We start from the raw sequence: 26,361 nt of genomic DNA, 5'->3' as shown, positions 1-26,361 counted from the left end.
GGTCTTCACGAAACCATTTTCGTACTTTCAAAACTTCATTAAATTTTCTTTCCTGATATATAGAGGCAGAGAATCTAATGGAACTGCTAAATATAATTCCATGGAGAATGATGTTCAAGTATTCAAGAGATCTCACACAGAAAAGTGTCAACAGAACTTTTTCTCGGATAACGTCATATAAAAGGGTTAAAATCAATAAGGGTTACAATAACTTTATATACTCGAAGTGAAATAGCGGTCTACATCTATTGAAACAGTTAAAAGTTGGAAGTTATAGACTATGTACTCTAAGCCAGATGAGACAACATTTTCACATTACAATTTTCTAAATAGTTTTTAACAGTCTTACAACATGTTGCCAAGCACTGACCTAAAAAAATATTAATTTTTCAATGCTGGTCGGATATTCGAGGCGATTTCCGGTCAATTATCAAACAAAGCAGTTAGGTTAGAGACAAGTCAACGATGATTATTTGAAACTATTACAGCAAATGACTATGGATTCAACTCTTTTGGTCCCACAAAATACAAAGCATTTCCTTGACGCAATGTCAAGAATATGCTAGTTGGTTTCGTCAATTCGCCTAGTTGGTTTCTGCAATCGATCTTTTTTTCAGATCTATATTATTAGAGACTCTCTAATGAGTCAATGCTTTCAATTTCACTTGTTGCAAGTTGGTTGTTTTCACATAATTAGATTATGCTGGACAAGTGTGTGACGTAGGGTATAAAAACAATATAACGACAAGAAAAAACATTAACTGAACCTACTCCCAAAGGTGTCCCAATAAATGTATAAACTTTTTTGTTCTTGTTCTTTTACCTTAACAATTTATAACAACTACAACAAAAACAAAAAAACATGCATGTACCTTTGTGTATGAGTGACTGTATTTATTTAATATGCCCATTGTTGTTGCTGTTACTCTTGCTGTTCATTGTTGTTGTTGTAACACGTCAAAAAAGGTGTCACATACGCAAAATATGATAAACTTTACTTTTGTCTCATGTTCAATACCCCAAGGATTAATAATGGAAAAATGAGCAACTTCAATGACTGCAGAATAATACCTCTCTCTGGATGATGGCAGGCAGGAAGGCAAGCAGTAACAGTAGCAGTAAATATCAGTAATAATAATATTTTTTAAAACATACAAACTGACTTAATACACATACATACATATCTACATATGTATGTATATGTGAGAGTAATTCTAAGAGTGGGTTTGAGTATGTGTTAAATATTTGTGTTTGTTTGCGTTTCTTGTCTCAAGATGTTTCAGCTGTAAAAAGTTTAAACACCCAATGTCACACCACACCTTACACTTACATTTCCCAATTCTATTTTACTATTAATATTTACTTGTATTTTTATGAAATCTACTCCTTTTTTCATCATCATCTTGTTCTTCTCTTTGTTGTGGCAGATTATTTTGAATGAACCCAATATTCATTCATATTTTGTATTACTCTTCGTACTCTTATTATATCTAGCCACCTTGACTTCCTTCTGTTCCTTTCTCTTTAAACTTTTCTTAAGCCAGCGTATGTGGATGCATGTATGTTTGAATGTGTGTATGAATGTTGGTGTCATTATAATGTTTGTTGTTATGAAATAAAGCTTAAAATGTATGTGAAACGCTCGCTTACATGGTAAAAACGAAAAAAAAAACGAAGCAATAACAACAGCAATGAAAAAAACGTTCGCTTGTATAGCAATGTGTAATTTTTTATTCGCACCAAGGTTACTCCCTAAGGATGACAAACATCCTCCCATACATACACTACTATTTATGTTTAAAAGTAAAAAGTATGTAAACGAGTGAATGTGTGCATGTTTGTTTACACCAAAAGGAGCATAAGAAAAGTTGTTGCTGTTTTTTTATAAAAATATATTAAGGTACTTTTTTTATAATCACTCCTTTTAGCGGAAAATGTTTGTTGGTAAAAATGGTATTTATTTTAACAGCTCATTTCAAAGTTCCTGATACACTCTGTGCCTGGTATGCGATCTTGCACGTCCGATGGTTGCACATAAATTTCCAATGAATTCTGTATACTTAGATGATGTGTCCTATAATCGTTTTTAGATAGTTCGTCTAAAGTTATGAGCCGCTTGTCTGTTAGTACAGCCTCATATTAACTAAAGTGCAATGTCTGAAATAGTACTAATGGCAGCACTTATTGCCAAGCAGTTCTTACTTTGAACTATCTGTAGAAGTTTAATATTACACTTGTTGTCCAAAATAGTCTACCAAATTACTAAAGCAAAAATTAGAATTGGTTTAATTTCACTTTTTAGAAGCCAATGTATTAAAGTAGGACGAATGCCACATTTCAATGCTTATGGTTTTCCAATATAGAACCCAGCACCAGTGTTCTTCATTGATCTTCTCTTCTCCTCTATGTGGTGTAAACTTTTAATAAAAAAGGATTACAGAGTTATACTTAAATTATTTGTATTTCTTTTAAACAGTCAGATATTTGTCTTCGCCGAGTTAACATTTAAGTCTCCAGGTTGAGTCCAGCTCAAGACCATATTCAGAGAATATTAAGCCCTTCTACACAAGTAATTTTAATGCTTTCTCTTTAAAAATATTACAACGTCGCCATAGGTCTAAGTTGTTCATCGATTACGGTTTTTAGGAGACTATTAATCATGGTTTTCCAGACTAAAGGGGACAAAATGCCTCGCTGTGGTGTACCCCAATATACTATTATTATTGAGTTACGGACATCAGAATTATCAGTCGATAGGTCTTAGATATTCTCACAAACATTACCCTTGCATCGTGCCATTTAATTGGGTTGTACATACATTTTAAGCATGATGTGAAAATCTTTGACGGATGTACGAAACGACTTCCGCCGGTACTACAGAATTATAGATGCGATGATGTAATCGAAACTTAAACAACGTATTCTTATAGTGATTTAAATTTAAATCTAATACATCATTAACCAGTTTACCTTAACCTTGAAGATTTTTGAGCAAAAATAATTCATTCACCTTTCAAATAATTTTGAAATTTCATAAACAAATTTAAACACCCTAATTTTAAAATGTATGAGCATGAAAAAGAAAATCTATATGTGAGTTTCAGTTAAAATTGTTATGGTTGCAGTATTTTTAGGACACCGCCAAACACGATACTTATAATGCTATATTCTACAATATGTTACTACTTTCGTCTTGATAATATTGCTGCTGTTTGGGTTATTTTTGTTCTACAAATAATAAAATCTATAAACAGTGAGAACTCACATTAATGCCGCAGCCAATATGGGAGACAGCCAAGGCGCTAGCTACAGTGGTACGAAACTAAATGAATAACTTCAAAAAAAAACAGAAGTTTTTCTAAATGTTAAGTGGAAAATATTGTAATACAGTTAACTAAAATAGACGTTTCCTATCATACTAATCTGATTACATACGAAGTCCCCGGTGTTTTAAGTTTATTTAAAACTATGTGCGTGTTTTTGAGTTGGCAATTAAATGCCAATTAATAACTAGATTACTTAATATAAAAATAAATTTAATCTGATGTTTATCCCATTTCATGATTTGAGTACAAAACAACTTTAAACGTCAATGTTTAATATGAAAACAATTCATGTTTTATAAAAATGAAGAAGGTAACTCTAAACTTTAATTAAAAACAAAGATTTTGATGACTTCATAATATAGAACTAATCAAGAATTAAAACATTTTACTGTTTATTTTTATAAAAACAATATTAATATTTTTCAACAGCTCTTTACAGATTTGCATTTTTTGCTTATGCTTAAACCATCTCCATTGGGCGTTTAAACTAGCAAACAAAACTAACTAACTGTGTACTAACTAACTGAGTACTGGAAAATAACTTTCGAGTATTAATATTAATTAAATAGTTAATTGTTAACCTAAATATTGGCTTTTAGTGTTTAAGAACCGGTTTATATTCCTGTTTATCCAGCCTTCGTTATATGTCACCTAAATAACGGTATAAATATGTCTCTAGTAACACTTAAATTTTTAAAATTTAAAAATTTCCATAAATGAATTTCTTAAAATTTTCACAGATTTTGACCCACTTTTCATTCTTTATGGCAAAATCATGTACCAAATTACATTTAACTCATTCATACTCAACCACTTTCAAAATCATACACACACAAACACACATACTTACTTACACACGTTCACACTGTAGAAAAAAAATATTCATATAACTTTGGAAAACTCAACGGGAATTAAGAGTAAAAAAGACAATTTTCGGATCCCCAAAACTTATCACACAGTCTCATTTCCCATTAGAACATTATACAACACGCTGGAGACTTGAAGCAAGAGAAGAGAAGAAACCAAATTACACTATATAGTACGAGAAGTAATGAAGAAGAGTATAACGATACGAGAGTACCAACCAAGGAAATATATATTATTATACATTCTACATTCTAGATGTGTTACATTCATTCATACATATGTACATATCTACCATATAGAATGAATGAAGATATAAGGACTTTTACATTCTACATACACATATACTAAGGTTTGTAATAAGGATATGTATATGATATTAAGAAAAATACTTAACTCTATATATGGTATGTGTTTCCATTTAAACAAAATCGTAGAAAACAATAGCAACACTTATTACATATGAGCTAGATAAAGGGAATAAGTGGTATCCGGAAAATTCTTAGAGACTATATCCAACTACATGGAATCTGCTCTTAACTTGCTTAGCAAACCTCAGTGTAAACCCACTGAAAACTGTACTTGTTCTTTTTACAAGGAAGTATAAGATTGAAAATTTCATGCCTCCAAAGTAAAATGAAGTAAGGCTCAATCTCACTGATCATTCGAAATAACTTGGAGTAATCCTTGACAGTAAACTTTCGTGGAATTTAAATATTCAAAAGAGGATTAATAAGGCTAATATAGCTATTTATACTTTCAAGCGGGTAGTTGGTTCAAACTGGGGCGTCAACCCAAAGGTATCATATGGATCTTCAAAGCAATTGTTAAGCTATTTTAAGGTGTTATTGTATGGTGCAGATTGGTAATCGCTTCTTATTGTGCAGCCATCGAAAGTACCTTGCGAAATATTGCAATCTTGATCATGGGAGCAGTAAGGACGACGCTAACGAGGGCCCTGCTAACCATAATTGGTTGCGAGCTGATCTGATGGCGATTAAAATAGCCCTTAATTCTGCAATCAGATTAACCCGTCTCACAAATAACTAAACACTTCCTTGCATCTTAATGTAGACTATTGCGTTGCGAAACCTGACTTCTTATTACTATTAAGCTTTCGAAGGGAACATATAAAAATGCTGATATCAGTAATAACGGGACACTGTACTATTGGCAATCACGCCAGAAGAATGGGTCTTGAATATAACGACTACTGTAGAAGTTGTTATAATGCTATTGTCCATTTTTCAATGAAAGCAGAGAACAATACTTCGGCCTTGCTGCTTTATCTTGTTTGAATTAGCTGTCGGGAATATGCCTAAAGAACATGCTAAACCGGATGGTTTAAATCTGGACTCTGCATAATCAAATGGACTCCTACGACCACTAGGGTAACACATCGGGACCGCAACCAGGTGACCCATGTGAGCCACTCATGCTGGGTTGAGTGGCTGTCCTTCTTACCTAACCTAACCTACATATGAGCCCTAACTTTGGCTAAGACCAATAGATGAAAAATAGCCCAACTCTAAGTCCGGCATTCTAGGTATAACTTATATCTCCGAGTTCTTCGAAGAGTTACTTCCTTTTAATATTTTTTGTATCTCCAGAATAGAACGGAGAACTATATAACAAGATAAGAGCTTCAGTTATAGAATGGCAATCGACTTTTTCATAAGTCTTAAGAATCCTGTGAGATGATTTCTTTGACGATCAGTAAACGGCTTGGATTCATTATAAATAGAACTCCAATTTATTAAAATGAAGGAAACAAAGAACAATCTCAAACTCATCATCATAGACCGACATCACACGCATTAGATACTCCTGAATCTACTGTTTGCAGTTTTCAAAAAAGGCTTTCATATAATCAGATGGATCGCGATATGAAAAATATTGAGAAGAAAAGTTGAGCTAGATGATAGCAAATTCTCTTCTGAGAGAAGAGGAATCACATTGTGTCGCTCAATTTAGGTCGAGGATTTAAATTATCTCACAATAGCAAAATTTCAAGATTTGTAGCACGTAATGTTGGACTTATTAAGAATATATTTAAAAAATCAAAGCTATGAGAAAAAACAACATTACGCATAGAAAGCTTCTTCTATCTAGACAATACAGCTACAACTAATGACGGCACTAAAACAGGCGTAAATAGCAAGTTTAATAAATCTAGAGCAGTATTCGGAAAACTACAACCTACAGGAAGTCTTCAATTATCCAGATTAACCAAACTAAGAATATTTAACGCATGCGAAATGTCTACTTTGTTGTACGAACGTGAAACTTTGTATCGAACAACATCACGCAAAAGCAACATGCTAATATAAGCTAATATAAGATTTCTAAAAACAACGAGAACCGATACTAACACAGATAACATGTGGGAAATTTAGGTGAATAGTTTTTACTATCAAAATTAATACAGACAGTATGAAAAGTAATTCAATAAAAGACTCCAAGGATCATGATAGTCATGAAAAAACCCATCGTACTATTTATGACACCACAACTGTACATTACATTCAATACTAGTTTGTGTTCTAATTTCTTATAGGAGTGATAATGATTAAGTTATATTGTAAAAACTAAATATTTGGGTTGTACTTCTATCATCATGTACAAATGACATTTATTCTTACTGGAGTTTGAGTGTATTAATATAAAATTATTCTAATGAATGGGGTTTTTCAAAATGACCACTGATTCTAAGGTGTCAAAACCTGACAGTAACTGAAATAATTGTGCTAAATTAGCACTATTTAAAAAAAAAACTACTAGCAATTAAACTTTAACATTGGATGGTAAGGATATTTACTATATTTTATAGATAAAAGAAAAAAGATATTTAGTATAGAAATTTTGTTCAAATCCCAAGAATTTCAATATATTTATTTTGACCTTCAAGTTGAATTTCAAACCAATTTTAATGCAATTGTTATATGTTACATCCATGTGTGTGAATGTGTATTTATATAGAGCGTATATTGTTTTATTCGATTATGTTTGTATGTAGGTAGTTTGGTTAGTTGTCATTGACTATGTGTAGGAACCAATATTGTATTGTTGTTTTAGATTCTGTTGTATAAAATTGCTTCAAACTAGAATGTTTTGTTAGTTTTCATGCAACTATGTATTGCTAATGTTAGGTTGCAACTATTGCCGATGTTCTTGCTGTTGATGTTTTTGATGATGATGTTCTCGCTTGGATCGCATAAATTTCCCAAATGTATTGAGTAGTACATGAAAATGACACAAAAGTGAATAAATGGTAGGTGGCATACAACAAATACACACAATTTATTTCAATACACTGAAAAGAATATAAAATTCTTTCTTCAATGTTTTTAAAATTTTGCGAATAAAATCATTCTAAATAGATTACAGAGAGTGTGACCCACCATATAGTAGCTATGATATGATCATTTATGGACCGATATGATATTGACTTGAACTTACAAAGCTACTTACTTTTCAATTACTATTACATAAAATAAAAAGTTGAAATGCAAAAAAAGGAGTAGTGAAAAACGATTTTCAGGTTTTTAACTCATTAACACATAAGTTTTTGCTGGGTTCATATAAAACTTTTAATAAGCCTTTAAGGTCTAAAGTCAAATATTGTAAGATTTTCTTCCAAACACATTGTTTTTGGACACAATAATATTTATTCTGAATTTATAAAGCATTTAACTATTTTCAGTAAGGTTTATTTGAGAAAATAATTTTTAGTCAATTGGTAATTCCATATTGCTTAAAAGAACATCCGGTCAGCTTTCAACCATACTAACTAGTAATATTTTATATATTACTCCATAATAATATAAATTTATGCCAAACTATGGCGCCCTCTATACACCCAAGTGCCATATTCATGACTCACAGGAATATTTTCATGTAATGTACGAGTATTTCTATGACACAACATGGACACATCAAAGTTTATTTCGTGCACAACCACAGCCGGCCATACAACAACAAGAACGGCAACACAAATGATAACTAAATAGAATTGTTTGAAGGTACCATGGAAACAAACATCAGTTCGACATACAAACATACTTTTCATTCATAATGATTACTGCAGAGTATGATTGTTTGGGTGCCTATAGAGTGTTGTAAAATAATGTGTTACAAATATACATATTTTTGCTCCTACATATGCATGTACCCATGAACTATTGTTTACCTAAATTTTGGATTTATTAAAATAATTATATAACGATTCCTTAAAAAAATTAAATTTTTATTTCGTTTGTGTAGAATATAGTTTTTTTATAAATTGTAACTTATTTCTTTGTTAGAAAAATTAACCCAAATCAAAAAGTTGGAACAATTATGCGGAAATATTACGAAAATTTTCGAATGTTTCCAGAATTTCAGGCAATTTAGTTAAAATATTTCGCAAAGTTTTAGAGAAATACTGACATAAAACTAGTTGTCACAAAAATATTTACTGGGTAAAAGTAGGATACAAGTCGATTGCAAAACCATTCACAAGAACTTTTGTAAATGCGTACTTATACTATATTATACATATATATGTACATAATATGACAACTACGAGGGTTAAATAAGAATTTCAACTTCTTCAAAACATCCAAAAATTTAACCCGAGGTGATGACTTGTCGTCAGGTCCAGAGAGGTAGCTTTCAGAATGTATCGTAAGAACTAAAACGGTAATACTAATAGGCTGCGCAAAAAGGCGAGAACTTCGTGTGCTTGAGTGCTAAAATGAGAAAAAGCTTTACACGGACAGCGACTTTTACTGCTCCTCGATCCATTTGGTCGTTCGTTAATAGTATAAAAGATAATGATAATTCCTAAAATCTGACATCTACAATGATCTTAGATTTAATGATAAATCTAACCTTTTAACTGAGTTATACGGGTGTAAATATTGTTTGCCACTACCGAGCTCGAAAAGGGAGATATGTTCAACACAAATATATCGTCAAGTTTTGTAGATCTACAGGAAACTTATAAGCCTTTCCAATAACCATCTTAACAAAAGTTAAGTGTGGGCTCTTGATTAAGTAAGACATCGTTCACTTCTATCAAAACTTATTGCATCTCTCGGTTTATATCGAGCTTTCTCAGAGATGGCACTATGCGGATTGTTACAGATGAATTGCTTAGACAAGACTTAGTGAAAAGGTTAATATACCCTGCGAAACTCCATTTAAGTAATCCAAAAACTGTACAGTAAACATTATTGGAATAAATGATCTGTTTAGTAGTCCTATGTAATGCAGGCAGGAATCATGTTTTTTTTTTCTAAAACACAATGGTCCATATGTTCCATACTCTTTACACGCATGTGCAAAGTAGTCTAAATTTTTGCAGGGTTATCCAAATTTTTGAAAACACACCTCGTATATTAAGAAAGTAGTTGTATTATATACATTACTTTAAGATATCAGACCTCCCAATTGACTAAAAGAGAGGACAAAATACATGCAAACAAATAAATGCATATTTTACAAACACTTTTAATACATGTGCAAGTACATACATATGTACTTGGAAAGAGTAAGAGAGTAAAAGTATGGCTGAAGTATTTTTACTCTAAATACAGTTCACAATGTAAATAGTTATTAAGTATAACCCCATATTCAAGGTGTTAGCTATGTGAAGACTTGTTATTTTAACAGATTTTTGACTCTATGACTATCATCATTGAAACCATCTAGATATAGCGAGAATATGACTTTGATTACAAATGTAAATTGACTTTACAAAATGTTACTTAATTAACAAGGTTAATAACTAGAACTAAAGCATGAAGGACTTCAAGCTATATTGCTTAGGAACACTAAAGCTATGAATCAACACTATGATCGAACAATATGTAAATTAGTTTTATCCAAGCTTAATAATTATTTGGAGAATATGGATACAATGACTCTAAGTAAAACTTCAGGGATGGATTTTCTAAATACTACTACAAATACAGAATTATTCATACATATACGTATGTTTAAACAAATATGCACTTAGATGTGATACTCATTGACCAAAAATGAAATTTGCATTTTTTGGTATTTATGAGACTGTTGAGAGTTATTAGCTGGACAAGCAATTACACGTGGGAGTGTTAACTTTGTTATATCAATACAACAATAAAAACGACTACAGAAAAATAACTATTATATGTATGTGTTAGGACATACATAAGTACCAAACAAATGGTACATGGACACTTGGAGCAACTACTCTAGTTGTTGTATTAGTTGTTTTTATACATTTGGAATTGAAAGTGCATAATGGTATCTTTACATTTACTCATATAAAGTAAAGAAATCTAACTATAATTTCCATAGTTTAAAGTTAGAACTTACCATTGTTATTGTTTGTTATGGCTGGTAATGTTATTGTTGCTGCTGAAGCCTCTTGAGAAGAAAGAGGGGGAGCAGCCGGAGGAAGAGCTGGCTGTGTAGGAGCAAGAGCTAATAGTTTGTGGTTTATATCCATGTCAGCTGGAGCATCTGATTTATTTTCATCTTCCATTTCTAAACTTTCCGTTTCACTCAATAACTCCTCTTTGGGATCTAATAAAGCCAACGGATCTTCACATTCCTCTGCTGTAGCTCCAGATGATGATGTTTCACCCACTTAATGCATATCAATGAAAAAAATATAAACATTAGACCAAAATACATACATATAAAAAAATTAAAAATATAATTTAAATAAAAGTTGAACGAGCTTGTCCGTACGTACATACATAGATGTACTTTAGAGTATTCATAACAAAAACATTAGTTGGAATTATTACCAACATGGAAAAATAAAGTAGAAAAAAAATACAAATGCATGATGAAGCTTGTTTTTGGGTTTGTTAGACATAAATCTTAAAGTACCCCCACGTTACCCCTTTAATGGCCAAATAAAAATTAGTTATGCAATCGAATTTTAATATTTATATGCCCCTCGGTAACAGCTGGAAGGAACGTACATGCATCTGAATACAACCATATCCTTAATACAATATTATTATTTTTAAAAAAGGAACAAAATAAAAGAGATGGATTCATGCAACCACCACCTTCATGTAGCATTGTTTATGTGGAATATATACAAAGTATCGCCCAACGAAAGAAATTTGTATTTAGAGCAAATTGGTTTCTACTGCTTTTTTTTGGTTTCATTTCGTTATTCTTCATCAGCAATTTTATTTCTTTATACAAACACACACACTCACATACGTAGCTATGGTTAGCTACAAGAACCGGAACAGGAGCAGAAATAGCAGCAGCAACAGCAGGAGTTATTGTTGTTGTATCAGCTCACTTTATGCAGATTACGCTTAAGTACTCCCCAGACGACCATAGAGGTATAAATTCTATTTACACGTACGTATATTTTATTTTTTACCAATAGCTCAACTTAAGTACCAAAGTCACTACGTACACAAACACACACTCGCTCGCTCTTCTTCAAATATACAATAAAAATATCCTGTTCATACAAATAACAAACAATATAATATGCTCCATACAAATTCATCTCTTCCTTTAACACCAAATACCACACTCTCACATATACAAAAATATTCATTCAACCGCGTATGTGTATGTGTTGAAAAATGATGATGGTTGTGGCCTTTTTAATGAATTGGACAAAAAAGGTGCTCAACTAAAATTGGAACACAATATTTATTAGATAGAAATATCTCTATTATAAACATTTAACTATTCAGGTTTGTGTGTATTTATCTACCAATATGTGTCCACTATTAACTTTTTCTTTCTGTTCTGCTTTTTCTCCAAACCATTTGATGATTTGGCGCCAAAAACATCTCATTCAAAAATACAAAAAACACACGCTGCCATTTACGTATATAAACAAACATTATTCAAAGGATTTGAAAATAAAGAAGAAAAAGAAACCCACCCATGATTCAGATATGAGAATGAACTCAAACTCATGAACACTGTTTCCATTTAAACTACAGTTGAAATTGAAGGACACCATTAACAGAGCACAAGGCCATATTTTATAATTAAATTAAAGAGTTTTTAGGGATACTTCTATTGAAAACCGGAATTTATCAGTTAAAAGCAAAAATCTTGTATTCCGCCTATTTTTATTTAATCATGACTAATTAGTTTGGAGTCCAAACACGTTCGATCATATGAATTTAGATACCTTTTACAAGTAGAGTTCCCTCAAGTCCTTCTTTCTTGTGAAATACATTACATTTTCTACGGCTAGCTTAACATTTTATCACTATTTTCAACATTTTAGCACTAATTAGAGCCAATAGAAGTTGCTATTAGATTGCCATTATCCCTCACCCCAGTTTATTCCTGGACCTTATATGAAGTCCAACCACAACAACACCGAGAGAATGTTTTTAGTGGTTCGAAAACACGATCTATATTTAATCAACAGACTTATATCAGTGGCCACAAGGACATACTGTATTAAATTGAGCATGTTTAGAGTAAACCCCAAATACTCAAATCCGAAGGAAAATCGGTGATATATTAAAAATTAAAGTATTACAACTCCACAACGTCCAAACTAGCTTCAAATGACACTTCCATTATCAACATAATTTCAATATTTTATTAATCCATAGCCATAAACTGTGGTTTGTACCGCTCCTTGAAACTAGGAGTGGTAACAGAAACATATCCCGAAAGCACCAAGCACCCTCACCCCCTTCATTCGAATTAAGGTTTAAACCACAGCAACTACGTAAATTCAGAAGGAACCTCAACCAAATGAACAGTAGTACCTGATTAGGAGGTGTTCTGATTCAACCCCATGCCGAATCATTATAAAGAAAGACGGAGGATACATTTGGCATAACCATTTTATAGTCTCGGCATATTAGAGGTACTGCCAGCACCTCTTTACCCCGTGATTGCAATACACCAAGATGTGGGTCATTCATCAAGGAAACACGCCTAGGGAACGCTCATTAGCAATCCCTCTTCTCGGCTAAGTCCAAGTTTAACGCCGACCCAGGGGATATTTTCACACAAGATTATTTAGGGGACCAGCTCATTGGCGAAATGCCAACCTCATCTATATATCTATTGGTTGTTTGCCCCTTGAAGCGATTGAGTGGTTCACTATCCTGACTTGAGGTTCTTTTGAGTATGTTAATTTTCTGAATCTTCTTCTTCTATTGAGTTGTTATTGAGTTCAACAACAATTTCATAAAACAATGCCTCCAATTCATGACTTAAAAACATTTTCTATTGAAAACAATGGAAAATTATCAATTCTGATTTTACCCATTCAATACCAATTTCAGTCGTAACTTTTGAAAGCGAAAATGGAAACAGTGTTTATTTATATTCTTCATTTTTACAAAACATGTGTAATCGTCTGCAATTAAATTGAATTTTTCATAAATTTTCCACAATTTTTTGTTTTTTATATTAATTTACTTGGTACAATAATGTACTGGTCGTATGTGCGAGTACAATATAGAAATACATATATAGTACACATACTCCAACACACACAAACGCACACATGTTGAAAAAACACATATTTTGTCCTTTCCATAAATGTATCGTTAAGATTTTAAACTACACCTCAAGGAATCAAAGAAATGGCCATTCAGAAGAATGATCCAACAACAAAAAAAAAAAAACACATGCAAAGGTAATGAAAAGTAAAAAAGTTGTTGTTTTAAAATCCACTTTTTTACACTTTTCATTATTTTAAAGGAAACAGAGTAGATTTATAACAAAAAAATAAATGTTACATTTTTTATTTACCTTTTTTTCAGGTAAATATAAAATCAAATTAAAATTTTAATCACGTTTAAGGTTTTAATGGTGATAAGAATATGATGGGGTTAAAGATTTTGTTTTCTTGTGGATAAAAATGTGATAGTATAGTGTTTTTTTTTATTAAAACGCTTCAAAGTAAATTAAACTCCGAATTCATGTTAATCATACGCCACGAGTACTTACTGCTGAATTGCTCAAGAATGCCAGTTTTCTTTTGAGGAGATAGCAAAACATTCTACGGCTAGCCTCAGTTGGGTATTGATTTTACGCTTATCAGGGGGAAAAAGTAAATTGCTTAAAAGTTCTAATTTACTGTTATTAAAAGATCGGAAATAAAACTCACTTATATAGCGTCCTAAAAGAGTTGGGCCTTTAAAAGGACACATTTTACGTTAAGCCAAAATATACTTAATCAAAGAAGCGAAAACGAGATTATATCTGGTTGTTGGCCAGTGGACAGACACGCTAAATTGCTAACTCTTCCCTACAACGATTTTTATAGGAACTGCAAACTAAATTGACTCCATCGGTTTATAGTTGGTAATATACCAGTGGATAGACACGTAAAAAAGTTCTAGCATTTTAGTTAAAAATTCTTTACAACGCTTTTTGTAGGAGCTGCAACATTTAAGAAAAAGAACAGCCTACAGAACTCAACTGTCATTTTAAGTTAATATCACTATGACATTGGCGATACTTTTGTCAGGGGGAACAATTTATTTCGAAAAAAACAAACAACTACAAAATATCAGATCGAGAAAGGACCCATCTTAAATAGACTCATTATAGAGTTATAACTGGGAAATATCTACACTTTTAATAGAGCAACTAATTGACTAGGCTACCGCATTAATCCAATAGATAAGGAATAATTTATGAATAAAGGCTATGTTTAAACCCATGTGCCCCATTTTGGACCCTCTACGTCATCATCATATAAAGCAATATATGAGGCTCCTAAATAAAATAAACTCTTACAAATGTCAATATGTGCTTTTGAAATTTTTTGTGATTTTAATAACAAAAAATTCTAAACATAAAATTATAATTCATAAAATCTCAATGATTTTATATAAGAGAAAATAGTTAGTCTATAGTAACCAACAAAAACTGAATGACAGAGTAAGGGGTGATTAAAACATTACTTTTTTTTATAGTCATAACCAAATGAATACATACACACACATAAACAAACATTTATAAACAAAAATATTGTAGTTGTATAAGCGCCCATATGTATGCAAGCGATTTTCATTTTTGTTTAAAGCCCCCAAGAGTGCATTTCGCACTCGTACACTAACAACAACTACAGCAGCAGGAACAACCAAAAAACTGGCAACAGAATAGAACAAGCATAACGGAAGTGTTGTTATGTTGTTGTCTATGTAAGTATCTGTAGCTATGTATTACATATGTATGTATGTGTTAAGTACAATTTCAACATAAATGTATGTTTGTTGCATTGGTTTCGATAGGTTGAACTTAACGCTCACTAACGGAATGAATTGTTTGGTAGAATTGTTAGCCAACATGGTTAGCGGAAGTTAACGGGCAACAAGAGAAAAGGTGCACTCATATACATACACTTCAACTCTAGTTAATTTTTGTGTTTTTATGTGTGTATGTTTCATTGTTAACAATATGTACTTATATTGTTAAAATAAGTATGTAATATTATGTTATTTATGTTTGAGAGTTTGTTTGCAAGTAAGTATTTGTAATAATAAAGTGTTTGTTGGTTTAAATTTCACACTAACAACTAAGTATAACGTACAGAATACTTTCACGCATTCATATTCTTACACAAACTCTTTTATATTAAGTAGTAATAAGAGGACGGTTTAACAATTTGTTCCAAAATCTGCGAAGAAATTTGATAATATTTTAGCTTTATAGTTTCAGTTATTTAGGCCTCAAAGACTCTGAGGATGAGCAAACGCTTATCCTAAGAGGAAAACAATGAATTGGCATTTGTTTTCACTTTTTTTACAAAAAGAATATTTGCGAATTACAACCAACCAAACGTTAGTGGAAATCACAGTAATTTTTGAATGCCATTACTATATGTCGAACTAGGGCTCGTCTTCTTAATGTTTTAATTCCAAAGTCTTCTCTACCAGCTCTCGTATTAAGAAGTAATCTCATGTATAAACTGACAAGAGTAGTGGGGTTTTATTTGAAATGGTGACTGAGAGATGGAGTGGCAAGCAAAGGAATGATATGTATGTTTATATGTCTAGCAAGTAGCTCCCAAATGGCCACTAAGCGCCAACACATCTACACACATATACACTTACAGACCATACAACCAAATAAACATTCACAAGTTTTTAATGGCTTTGTTGCCACTTATGGCACATTTGTGTGTTTGTATGTGCGGTTGTGTGCTGCAATAGTGTCTTTATACGCACAACGACAACAGGAAATATACAAACCGAACAAATCGTTAAAATAATTCGACAACGAATTTTGTATTTTTCTTAAAAAAAACATATTCAAAAGAAAATAATAACCACCATGGAGCTGTTTCAATGGACACAAGTACTATAAATTTCCAATAACTACTCTTCTCTGCCACCAACACTGTCAAATAAACAAACACTTCACTATAATCACACATACATAGTGGAAGTTGTTGCCAAACAGTTAAGCAAAGCAGCCATAAACGGTGTCTCAGTTATATTGACACAAACACACTCAAACTTAAGTAATCCTTTTTGGTAAATTCGTTCAGCCAAAATGTCATGCGATAGTATTTGACAAGCTCCCGACCGATACCAAAATAGAATACTAGCTGATCTCTACCACAACATTTTTCGGAATTTGCAATATTCTTTTTTCATACTAGAGTTATGACTTTGTTGTTGATATCTAACAACTTGGTAACTCTTATCGTCTACCTTCTGACTTTTTCAAACTCTCGGGATTTGCGACATAAATTCGATTCATCAGTTTTCTTTTTTCAGTTTTATATTTCAACTATATGTGTTTGTGTGTTTATATATGAACAGGTTTTTCGAATGCTAAAGCTTTAAGTGTGGTAATGCATTGTATTTATTTACTCAACAACAGCAGCAACAATTTTTATTACAAAGGACATAGAAATTATTTTATGTCGAATCCCTTAGAGATCATTGTGAAGGATAGGTATGATGGGCTCGCTTGTTACTAGACAGACAATGTGGTTTGAGTCGAAGAAGAGGAAAAAAAGAAAATGGTTTAATACAAGGTAAATTTCTATACATGTTCTTCTTTATAAATATGTATGTAGGTATGTATGTATGTATGTATGTATGTATGTATGTATGTATGTATGTATGTATGTATGTATGTATGTATTTGTATAAAGACAATTACGACTACTAAAGATCCTATGGCATATTATTGTAAAAAATAAGATCAGTTGAATATAATCTGTCTGCAAAATAAGATGTTCAAATATCTAGTATTTCAAAGGGGATTTCCTGCATTTCGTCAGTCATTTTCTTTAATTTTCTCCTTTTCTTCATTGGTCTTGAAGATAAATAGACCACCAAAACTCGTCTGGTATTTCCGCAATATATCAGACCGAAGGGTATCATATAACTCCTTGTTGGTCTCATAGAACTTGGAGGAAACAAAGTCATACGAAACCGTTTTCTGTATTGAACGTGGTGTCTTGAGCCACTAGTCTTGTCTAGCTGACTAATGTAACTGTAGTTACAGCAGCTAAATTGGCGCTCAAACCTGTAGCACCATTATTTTGATTGTTCTTTCTTTGAATATTCATGGACTACTGAAACCCGGTAATGTAATCCGTTGTTGGTCTCGTATCCATAGGCCACCGAATCTCGCCTGGCATTTTCCGAATTTACCATTCCGCTGGCTATCATGTAATCCTTTGTTGATCTCATAGAACTTCCTTTGAAGGAAACGGAGGCCAACGAATCCGTTTTCTGTATTGAAAAAGGTATTTTTGTTCATCAGTCTTGTTTAGCTGACTACTGTAGTTGTGGTCACAGTAGCTCAATTGACTCTCAACACTGTGGACTTCACCTAAGTACTTACCTTTGAAATTTAGCCCCCAGAACTCAGGGCATATAAGTTCGCGTTATTTTCAATAACACTGTCGATCCTATCCTATAGTATATTATTGTTAAAAATAAAATCGGATACCATGTAACCCCTTGTTGGTCTCATAGAACTTCCTTTGGGGGAGACGAAGGCATACGAAGACATTTTCTGTATTAAACGTAGTGTCTTAAGCCAATAGTATTGTCTAGCCAAGAAATGTAACGGTAGTTACATGAGCTCAATTGACGCTCATACCTGATGCGCCAATCTTTCGTTATTGTTTTTTCTTTAAAGATCCACAGACCAATGAAACCCGCCTTCGCGAATTAAGCAGCCGTTTTCAGTATCGATAGCCCACCGAATTCCGTTTAATATTTTCCGTATTTAACATTCCAATGGTTGGTCTTGTAGAACTTCTTTCGGAGTCTAATTCGACTTCCGTAATATTCGACATATCTTTCCGACGCTCAAACAGATTATAGATGATATTGTTCCATCCATATCTATGAGCGGTGTATATTGATTACTAAAACACCGTTTCAACATGGGATGTATTTCACTGTTTTAAAGATATTATAATGGAATGTGTTTCTCTCATATATTAGGAAATTGTTTCCGATAAAGCCATTTGTGGTCGATTGGCCAGTGGATCGCACAGAACATTTTAGAGAAAATTGATTCAGCTTAATCATTCGTATGTGGAACAGACTTCGTCCAGAAGTATCCCGCTTAAAAATATTTAAATGAAATTTCCACAAACATTACTGACTCTATCCTCACTCACACAACCTATTTTCCTAGTTCCAACTCTGCGTGAATAGGGATTATCGCTGAGTCCAAGAAAATAATACATTCCGGAATATGTACCATCCAGCTTCTTTTATTTTTTTTTTAATGAATATTAAGACCCTAAAAAGTTGAGGTCACAGTAGAGTAATCGAACTCATGGTAACTATCTCTGAGGGGACAAAACAGTTCAAGCCAAAGTCAAAATCGACGATTATAACAAGAGATTATGAACATTCCTATGGAGCTTGTGATCCTAAGTAAATCAAATCAAACATAATTCAAAACATTATAACAAAAACAACATCAAAATAATTTGTTTAAATCATTATTCTGAATTAATGTAAATAATTCAGAATATTCACAAATATTTTTTTTAATTATCTAAGATTTTCAATCTCTAAACAAATTAAATGCATAACAAAATCTATTTTAGTTTTAACAGTAACTAACTACTTAAATAAATAAATACTTTTATTTGAATAAATTGAACTAACATTTAAAATTACTTATGTGTATATATGTATGTGTAAGTATCTGTGTTTGTTTTTATACCAACCTACTTTGGGCAAAATTTACTAACATTGATGACATACACACACTCACATAAATTCATGTATACAAACTCGTCTATACATTTACATTTATATACGAAGTATAAAACAGGCATTAAGCAGTGAAAGAGAGAAGTAGTAAAAGAACAGAACAGAAAAAGTAAAAACTAATCCTCAAGGGAAGTCCCCTGGGATTGGCTGTATGGTCCCAAGAGAAATAACGAACGATGGGTTTTCTATGTTATTTTGTTATTATTATTGTTGTTGTCGTTTTTGTTGCTGTTGTTGCTACTGCTATTGCTGATGTTGTTGTTCTTGTTGTTGTTGTAGTTGTTATTATTGTTGTATTCATGATGATGAACTGAAAAAAGCAAAATACTACAAGTACAAAATAAAAACAATGCGTTGCGCAAAGCTACAGTACGAGTAAATCATTGCAGAAGTTTTAAACAATCAATTGAATTATTATTGTAATTAAGATAATCAAGATTTTTAAATAGTTAAAATAATATAAATTAATATCTTCTTTTGGATCACCGATTGAAGTTAATCCTTTTTCCTAATAAACATAAAACTGAGCAAGGATATTTGATACATGCATGCTGAAATGGATAAGGAAAACGAGTTACTGAGAATTGTCGATCGAATGGATTTGGCTTTTTTAACCGACCCACCCTACGGCGGGGTTTAATGTTCAAAATAGTTCATCAAATTTGGCATTTTCTTATACATATGTCACTTTTCAGTCAATGGCATCAAGCGCCAAAAGACCTTCAGGCCATCTTGAATTCGAAATTTCTGGTATTCTTAGTCAACTCAAGTACAGGTAAGTATTCAAGACTTTTTAATCGCTTCCTTCGTTTTGCAATTGTTTCCTTCCTCGGATTGGTAGTTCCTTCAAAATAGTTTTAATAGTTATTCTTTAAGTTAAGGTCTGTACCAAATTCTTTACGAATAATGCTGTGGCTCATGATATAACGTATATGTTATATTTCAATGTCGGTAAAAGTTTTTCTATATATTTAAAATGTTTATAGAATTGTTGCTAAGGTATCTCTGTAGTTTTACCAATTAATAATTTTGTCACAGACAGGCTTTCGATGCAAGAGTTGAGATTGTGTAGTGTAAATGTCGTTCACATAGGATTAAATTCTTTACACGCTCTGCATTAGTCAGTCTACTGTGTACAAAATACTGGTATTCCATAAAAATATTCATTATTTGATGGTTAGAGGGAACTGAACAGGAGAAACATTTTTAGAGCTACTACGTACGAACGAACCTATGTACATTCAAACATATGGATGTAGTACATTTGATCGGGCGGGGGAAAGAGTAGAGGAAACTTTTTACAGTGATGCTGCTGCTGTTATGTTATTTGGGGAACCATATTCGCATTCCATTGGGAGTTTTGCACTGAACAAAAAGGAACCTTTTTTCGGTTTTGTTTTTCATATAGGGATTTTGGGATGTGTAGGTATAAAACAAAATACAATTTCATATGATGACGATGATGGGTAAAATGCAAAAAGCCCCAGCTCAGACTGGTTGACTTGACTTGGCTGGGCTTGGTTTGGCAGGCACTTTTTGTTTTTTTTTTTTGTAAAATTTTATGTCACTTAAGAGTATCACACAACAACAGCAGCAGCAACAGCAGTAGTAGTAGCAACAACTATTGAAATGACAAAAATCGAAATCGATTTAAAAATTTATTTATACTAAAAACTAACACGTGCATTAGATGGCAGTCGGGAGTGGCAGAGGGAGTAACAACATTCACATGCAAACACACATTTAGACAGTGAGTATTCCAGCAGGTGGTGGTGTTTGTACGTAGTAAAATGAAAAATACACAAGTGTGAGGCCAGGAAGAGTAGAGGAAGACAGAGACAAAGTTTGATTACAGCCAACAAAAATCCATTGATGAGTCTCTAAAGTGTATACTCTTGACACTTGCCAAAGTGCATGATTGGCATTACAATTTGTGTACAATTGTATGGGTGTGTGTGTGTGAGTGTATGTAAGTAAGCTTTTTAAATGAATGGGTTTGAGAATGTATGTATTTGTGAATGCATCAATCATACATAAACAAATGTGCATACAGACAAATAATAAAAAATTACCCAAGGTACTAAAATAAAATACAAAAAAAAGATTCAAAGAAAACTTACACTTGAGAAAAGCTCGTGGTTTTGACTGTTTACGACGCGACATATTTTAAAATAATGCTTTTATTTATTTTAACAGTCACCGTTGTTGTCCTTAATCCTGTGGGATTCTTTTAAAGCCTTTAAGAACTGCTTAATTTATGGAATATTTAATAAATCTAGCAATTCTTTTTAAATTAACACTTTGATTTAGTTTCACATTGAACTAATTTTCAATATTTTCTTAACACATTAAATTTTTTTATTCAGCTATCAGCATTTTATCATTCATTACATTAATCATGTAATTTTATTATTTAATATTTTATTTATTGCTTTTACTTTCTTTTCACACAATATCAATTATTTAAAACATTTCACACGCGCGCGCTTTTATTTAACTTCCGTTAACGTTTTGTTTTAGTTGTTTTGTATTATTACTTGGTTCTTTTGTTTTTTATTATTATTATTTTTTTTTGCAACTCATCACACATGTGTGTGCTTATCCTTGCAGCAACATTGGCGGAATGTCTTCAAGTGGCCGGAAATAAAATTTTGTTTGTAACAAAACTTCAAGCTAACCGGTGTTGTTTGGTTGGCTGCTAGAGTTCATGTGTGTTCTTGTTGAGCTCTTAAATTCCTTGCTCAATTTGTTCTCTTATAATGTTTACCTCAAAGAAGAGAAAATCATCAAACACACTCACACTTTCATACTTAAGAGCGAGCAAAGTTTCAGTAACAAATGCACCCATTCCACCAATTGTGGCATTGAAATTTATAAGCAAAACAAAACATGAAAAAATAACAAAACCATTGCCGGTATTTTCACAACTCCCCAGAGGGTTGGCTGGTTTGTAGTTAATTTTTTTTTCTGTCAAACGAGTATGAGAATTTTTTTATAAAACACACGCAAATTACCAAACATAAGAAAAAAAATACTCAAACTCCTTTTCAAAACCTACGACAATTTAAATGTAATAAAATCAAACTCATTCATACATTAAGTTATTCATCAATTGTTGGCAGGATTCAATAAAAACCAAAACATCCCTCATTTCGAACTGCACCAATCATTGCACGGGGTGCTTTTTTCCTTCATTAACTACATGTGTATGAACTACTACTGAACTAACATCGTTTACCGCTAACATGAGTGTGTTCTCAAGTCAGCTAAGCTCCTTTTTAGGTTCCTGCTGTTTATCTACACTATAGGGTGCTTTTTAGTTGCGATTTATTCGCTCTCTCCCTTGATTTGTTTTCTAAAATTGTTGTTGTATAAAGTCATCACATTTATACGTTATAATTGTCCTCATCATCAGCATGTCTTACATGTATTTAGCAACGCACATGTTCATAGGGGGTCCTGTTCATGGTGTTGCATGGGCTCAATTTGTATAAAGTTCTTTTTTGTGACTTTTGTGAAGTCAAATTAAAGAATCATCTAGTGCTTTCTCATCAGCGGGATTTGGCTTGTAATTGTGCGAAATTATATAATAATTGTAAAATTTAATCAATTTATTTGAAAACCGTGAGAAAGTATTTCTAATGTATTTATTATTAAACGCTAAATTATTACAAGTACATTTAGCAAAAGGTGATTTTATTAAAATGATTTTAAAATTTCTCTTATTTCTTAAAATTTTCGATCAGAAATAATATTGATATTGAGTGAAGTTTATATTTAACTGCCAACAATAGTGAATGAATATTAAAGTATTTTTTGGACACTCAATACCATTTATGTATGTATATTAAATTAAAAATTGTGGTACTAAACTAACACGATATGCATTGACATCGTAGGCTTCCACTGGAACTTTTATCACATCAATAGACATGAAGGTTCTCCATAACTACATGAACAACATGCTCGGAAACAAATAGATAAACTGTGAGATGAACAATATAGATATGTATCATGAAAACCCTTTAAAATTAACCTTCTAAAATCTTTACAGAGAATGGACTTAAAACAATCTGATATGCATACAATGTCATAATATATCTAAAAAAGGATCCGAAGATAGCCGAACATTTCTAAATATATTTAACCCTGTTTTCTAGGCAATAAAATACCGATGACCGATAGAGTTAAGTACACAGTTAATTGATATAAACATAGAGAGTTGTAACCGAATACTCCCCAAGTGGTACTTTAAACATTATATACATACCAGACTACTGGAGAGTAGGTGGCAACGAAAGAGCGAGTAGGTGCTTTAAAGGGAAAGAAGATCGAAAGAGCTGGTACGTATTCTGAGTGGACATACATGTTTACGAATAGTGCCCGTAATCATTATAAAATTGAAAAGGTAAATTCAGACGATTGAACACAGCAAACAAACGAAGTTCTTTAAAAATTATTTTATTTTTTGTTTTATAAAGAACTCCGCTCCGCAATTGTCAATTAGTCTGTGCATATGATTTATAACAAACATTATGATTTATAACTCAAATATAACATTTTATTAATCTATCACTCATTATTTCTGTCCTCTTCTTTCGATCAGTATATTGATATAACATTGAACCTATTACAGAGATACAAGCCGAAACGGCTCAAATCGGCGGCTGGCCGCCGGCAATATTTTGCAAGCCACGTAGCCGCTGATAAAGGTTGGAATCTCACATGTATTTCGGAAAATAATTTCACCAATTTCAACGGAGTTTCCACTATTTTAAATTCTTATTGCAAATTGAAAAAAAGTTGCCACACAATATTGGGCTAATATTAAAATAGTGAAAACTACTATAAATGTCCATTTTCTGAAGAAATAACTTATTTAGAGACAGGTTTCCATATAACAAACTATTATACAGAGATTTTTCAATATAATAAACGTTTATAAGGTCAATTTCTGAAGAAAAAGGGCCGACAATTTAGCCGCCGCCGATATTTTCTATAATAAGCCGCCGCCGATCTAAAATGATTGCGCCGCCGGTAATTTTGCATCGGCTTGTATCTCTGACCTAGAAACATGAAATTAAGTACATATATAGAGTCGGAATTAGATGTGAACCCCAAAAAAGTGAACTTTTTGGTTCTTTTTTTTAAAAGGTACTTTTTGAATTTTCTATAATATTAAACCTAGAAATATTATATTAAGTACTCGTTTTTCAAAAGGTACTTATTGAATATTCTATAATATTGAATCTAGAAACATAAAATTAATTATATAGAGTAGGAATTAGGCGAAAGCCCATAAAAGGAAACTCAAAAGGTACATTTTGAATTTTCGTATAATATTGAACTTAGAGACTTGTAATTAGGTGTGTAGAGCTCTGATTTTGTGAGATCCTATATAGGGGATTTTTTTTGTTACTTTTTCAATAATAACCTTTAAAGAAATTGGTTTCATAATTATGAAACAATAAAATAACTGAAAACTTCCAGAAATGCAGCAACAACAATTTCAAAATTAATTTTATATGTATAAATAGTAATTCGAAAAACAAAATAACTGTTTTTATAATTTTGAAACATACTATACATCGCATATCACCTAATACCTTTAGTACTGCAAGTGAACAAAATGTGAATTCATTTAAATAGAAATTTGTTTTTTACGGAAAATTACAAAATTTCAGTATGTAGTTGTGCGAAATAATTGAGAATTATCCTAGATCCAAACATTCATATAATCAAACATTCATAAAACAGCTAATCAAGAAGGATTAAATTCAAAAAATGCGAAATGTTCTACCATCCGCAATGAATTTCAAGGAATACTTCCTTCATAATTAACTTGTTACCCATTAATATTAAGGCTAAAGAAGATAAGGAGTGAGATCAAAAAATTCTTAACACACGTTTTTCATTACATTTTTCAACCAAACTATTATTTGATTTTTTTTTTATCAAGTTACCTTTGAAAAACATGTCAGTTATTATGTGTAATGTGAATTATATTAATTTTTTTGTTAATCTGATTAAAATGAGTGACCAGAAAAAAGTGCGTACTGAAATTCTTAAATATTTTCAACTAAACCCAACTTGGTCTTACAAAAAGTTGGCCAAGCATACAAAGGTCTACCGTCAAACTGTTTCCAATGTTATTAAACAGTACCGGGAGAACTTGTCAGTTGATAGAAAACCTGGTTCAGGTAGAAGGAATGGTCCACATGATGTTTCTAAAGCCAAAAAATAGAACGCATTTTCAAAAGAGCTCCCAACACATCCGGTAGGAAAGCAGCTAGGTTAGCTCAGTGCTCGGACTATTTGGTACGAAAAGTTAAAGCTAATGCAGGTTTAAAAACATACAAGGCTCAAAAAGTTCCTGACAGGAACGCTGCTAAAAATTTAGAGGCCAAAAACAGAGCACGGAAATTGAAGTCAAGTTTAATAAAAAATATTCTTGCTGCATAATGGATGACGAAACGTATGTTCTGGCAGATTTTTCGCAACTTCCAGGTCAAAAGTTTTATGTTGCTGATGCTCGAGGGAATGTTGAAGAAAAGTGTAGGACCCAAAAGCAGACAAAATTTCCCAGAAAGTTCTTGGTATGGCAAGCAATATGCAGTTGCGGCAAAAGAAGCCAATCATTTGTTACAACGGGCTCTATAAATACCGAAATTTACATCAAGGAATGTTTACAAAAAAGGCTGCTTCCATTCATTAGACTTCATAATGTGTCCACTTATTTTTGGCCTGACTTGGCATCCTGTCACTATGGTAAACAAGCCCTTGAGTGGTACAAGAACAATAATGTGGTATTTGTACCAAGAGAGGCAAATCCTCTAAACTGCCCGGAGCTAAGGCCAGTGGAGAGCTATTGGGCTCTTGTTAAAAGAGAATTGAAGAATACAAAAAAGGTGTCCAAAAGTGTGGTAGATTTTAAACGGAGATGGACTACATGTTCGAGCAATGTGACA

The 26,361-nt window shown here is 32.2% G+C and overlaps 1 protein-coding gene across 1 annotated transcript in view; it reads right to left on the bottom strand.

The window, feature by feature from the left end:
- LOC124420502 (chromatin modification-related protein EAF7-like) overlaps positions 1-21,556 on the bottom strand; it is a 38,298-nt gene extending 16,742 nt beyond the window's left edge. Inside the window, exons 1-2 of the mRNA XM_046953470.1 lie at positions 21,514-21,556; positions 10,533-10,805 (exon numbers count right to left, since the gene is read on the bottom strand). Coding sequence (XP_046809426.1) covers positions 10,533-10,805; positions 21,514-21,556 — 316 coding nt within the window. The remainder of the gene's footprint in view (positions 1-10,532; positions 10,806-21,513) is intronic.
- Between the last annotated feature and the right edge of the window lie 4,805 nt (positions 21,557-26,361).

The sequence above is a fragment of the Lucilia cuprina genome, chromosome 6 (assembly GCF_022045245.1).
Source record: "Lucilia cuprina isolate Lc7/37 chromosome 6, ASM2204524v1, whole genome shotgun sequence".
Taxonomy (NCBI): Eukaryota; Metazoa; Arthropoda; class Insecta; order Diptera; family Calliphoridae; genus Lucilia; species Lucilia cuprina.
This window is presented reverse-complemented; position numbering and strand designations above follow the sequence as displayed.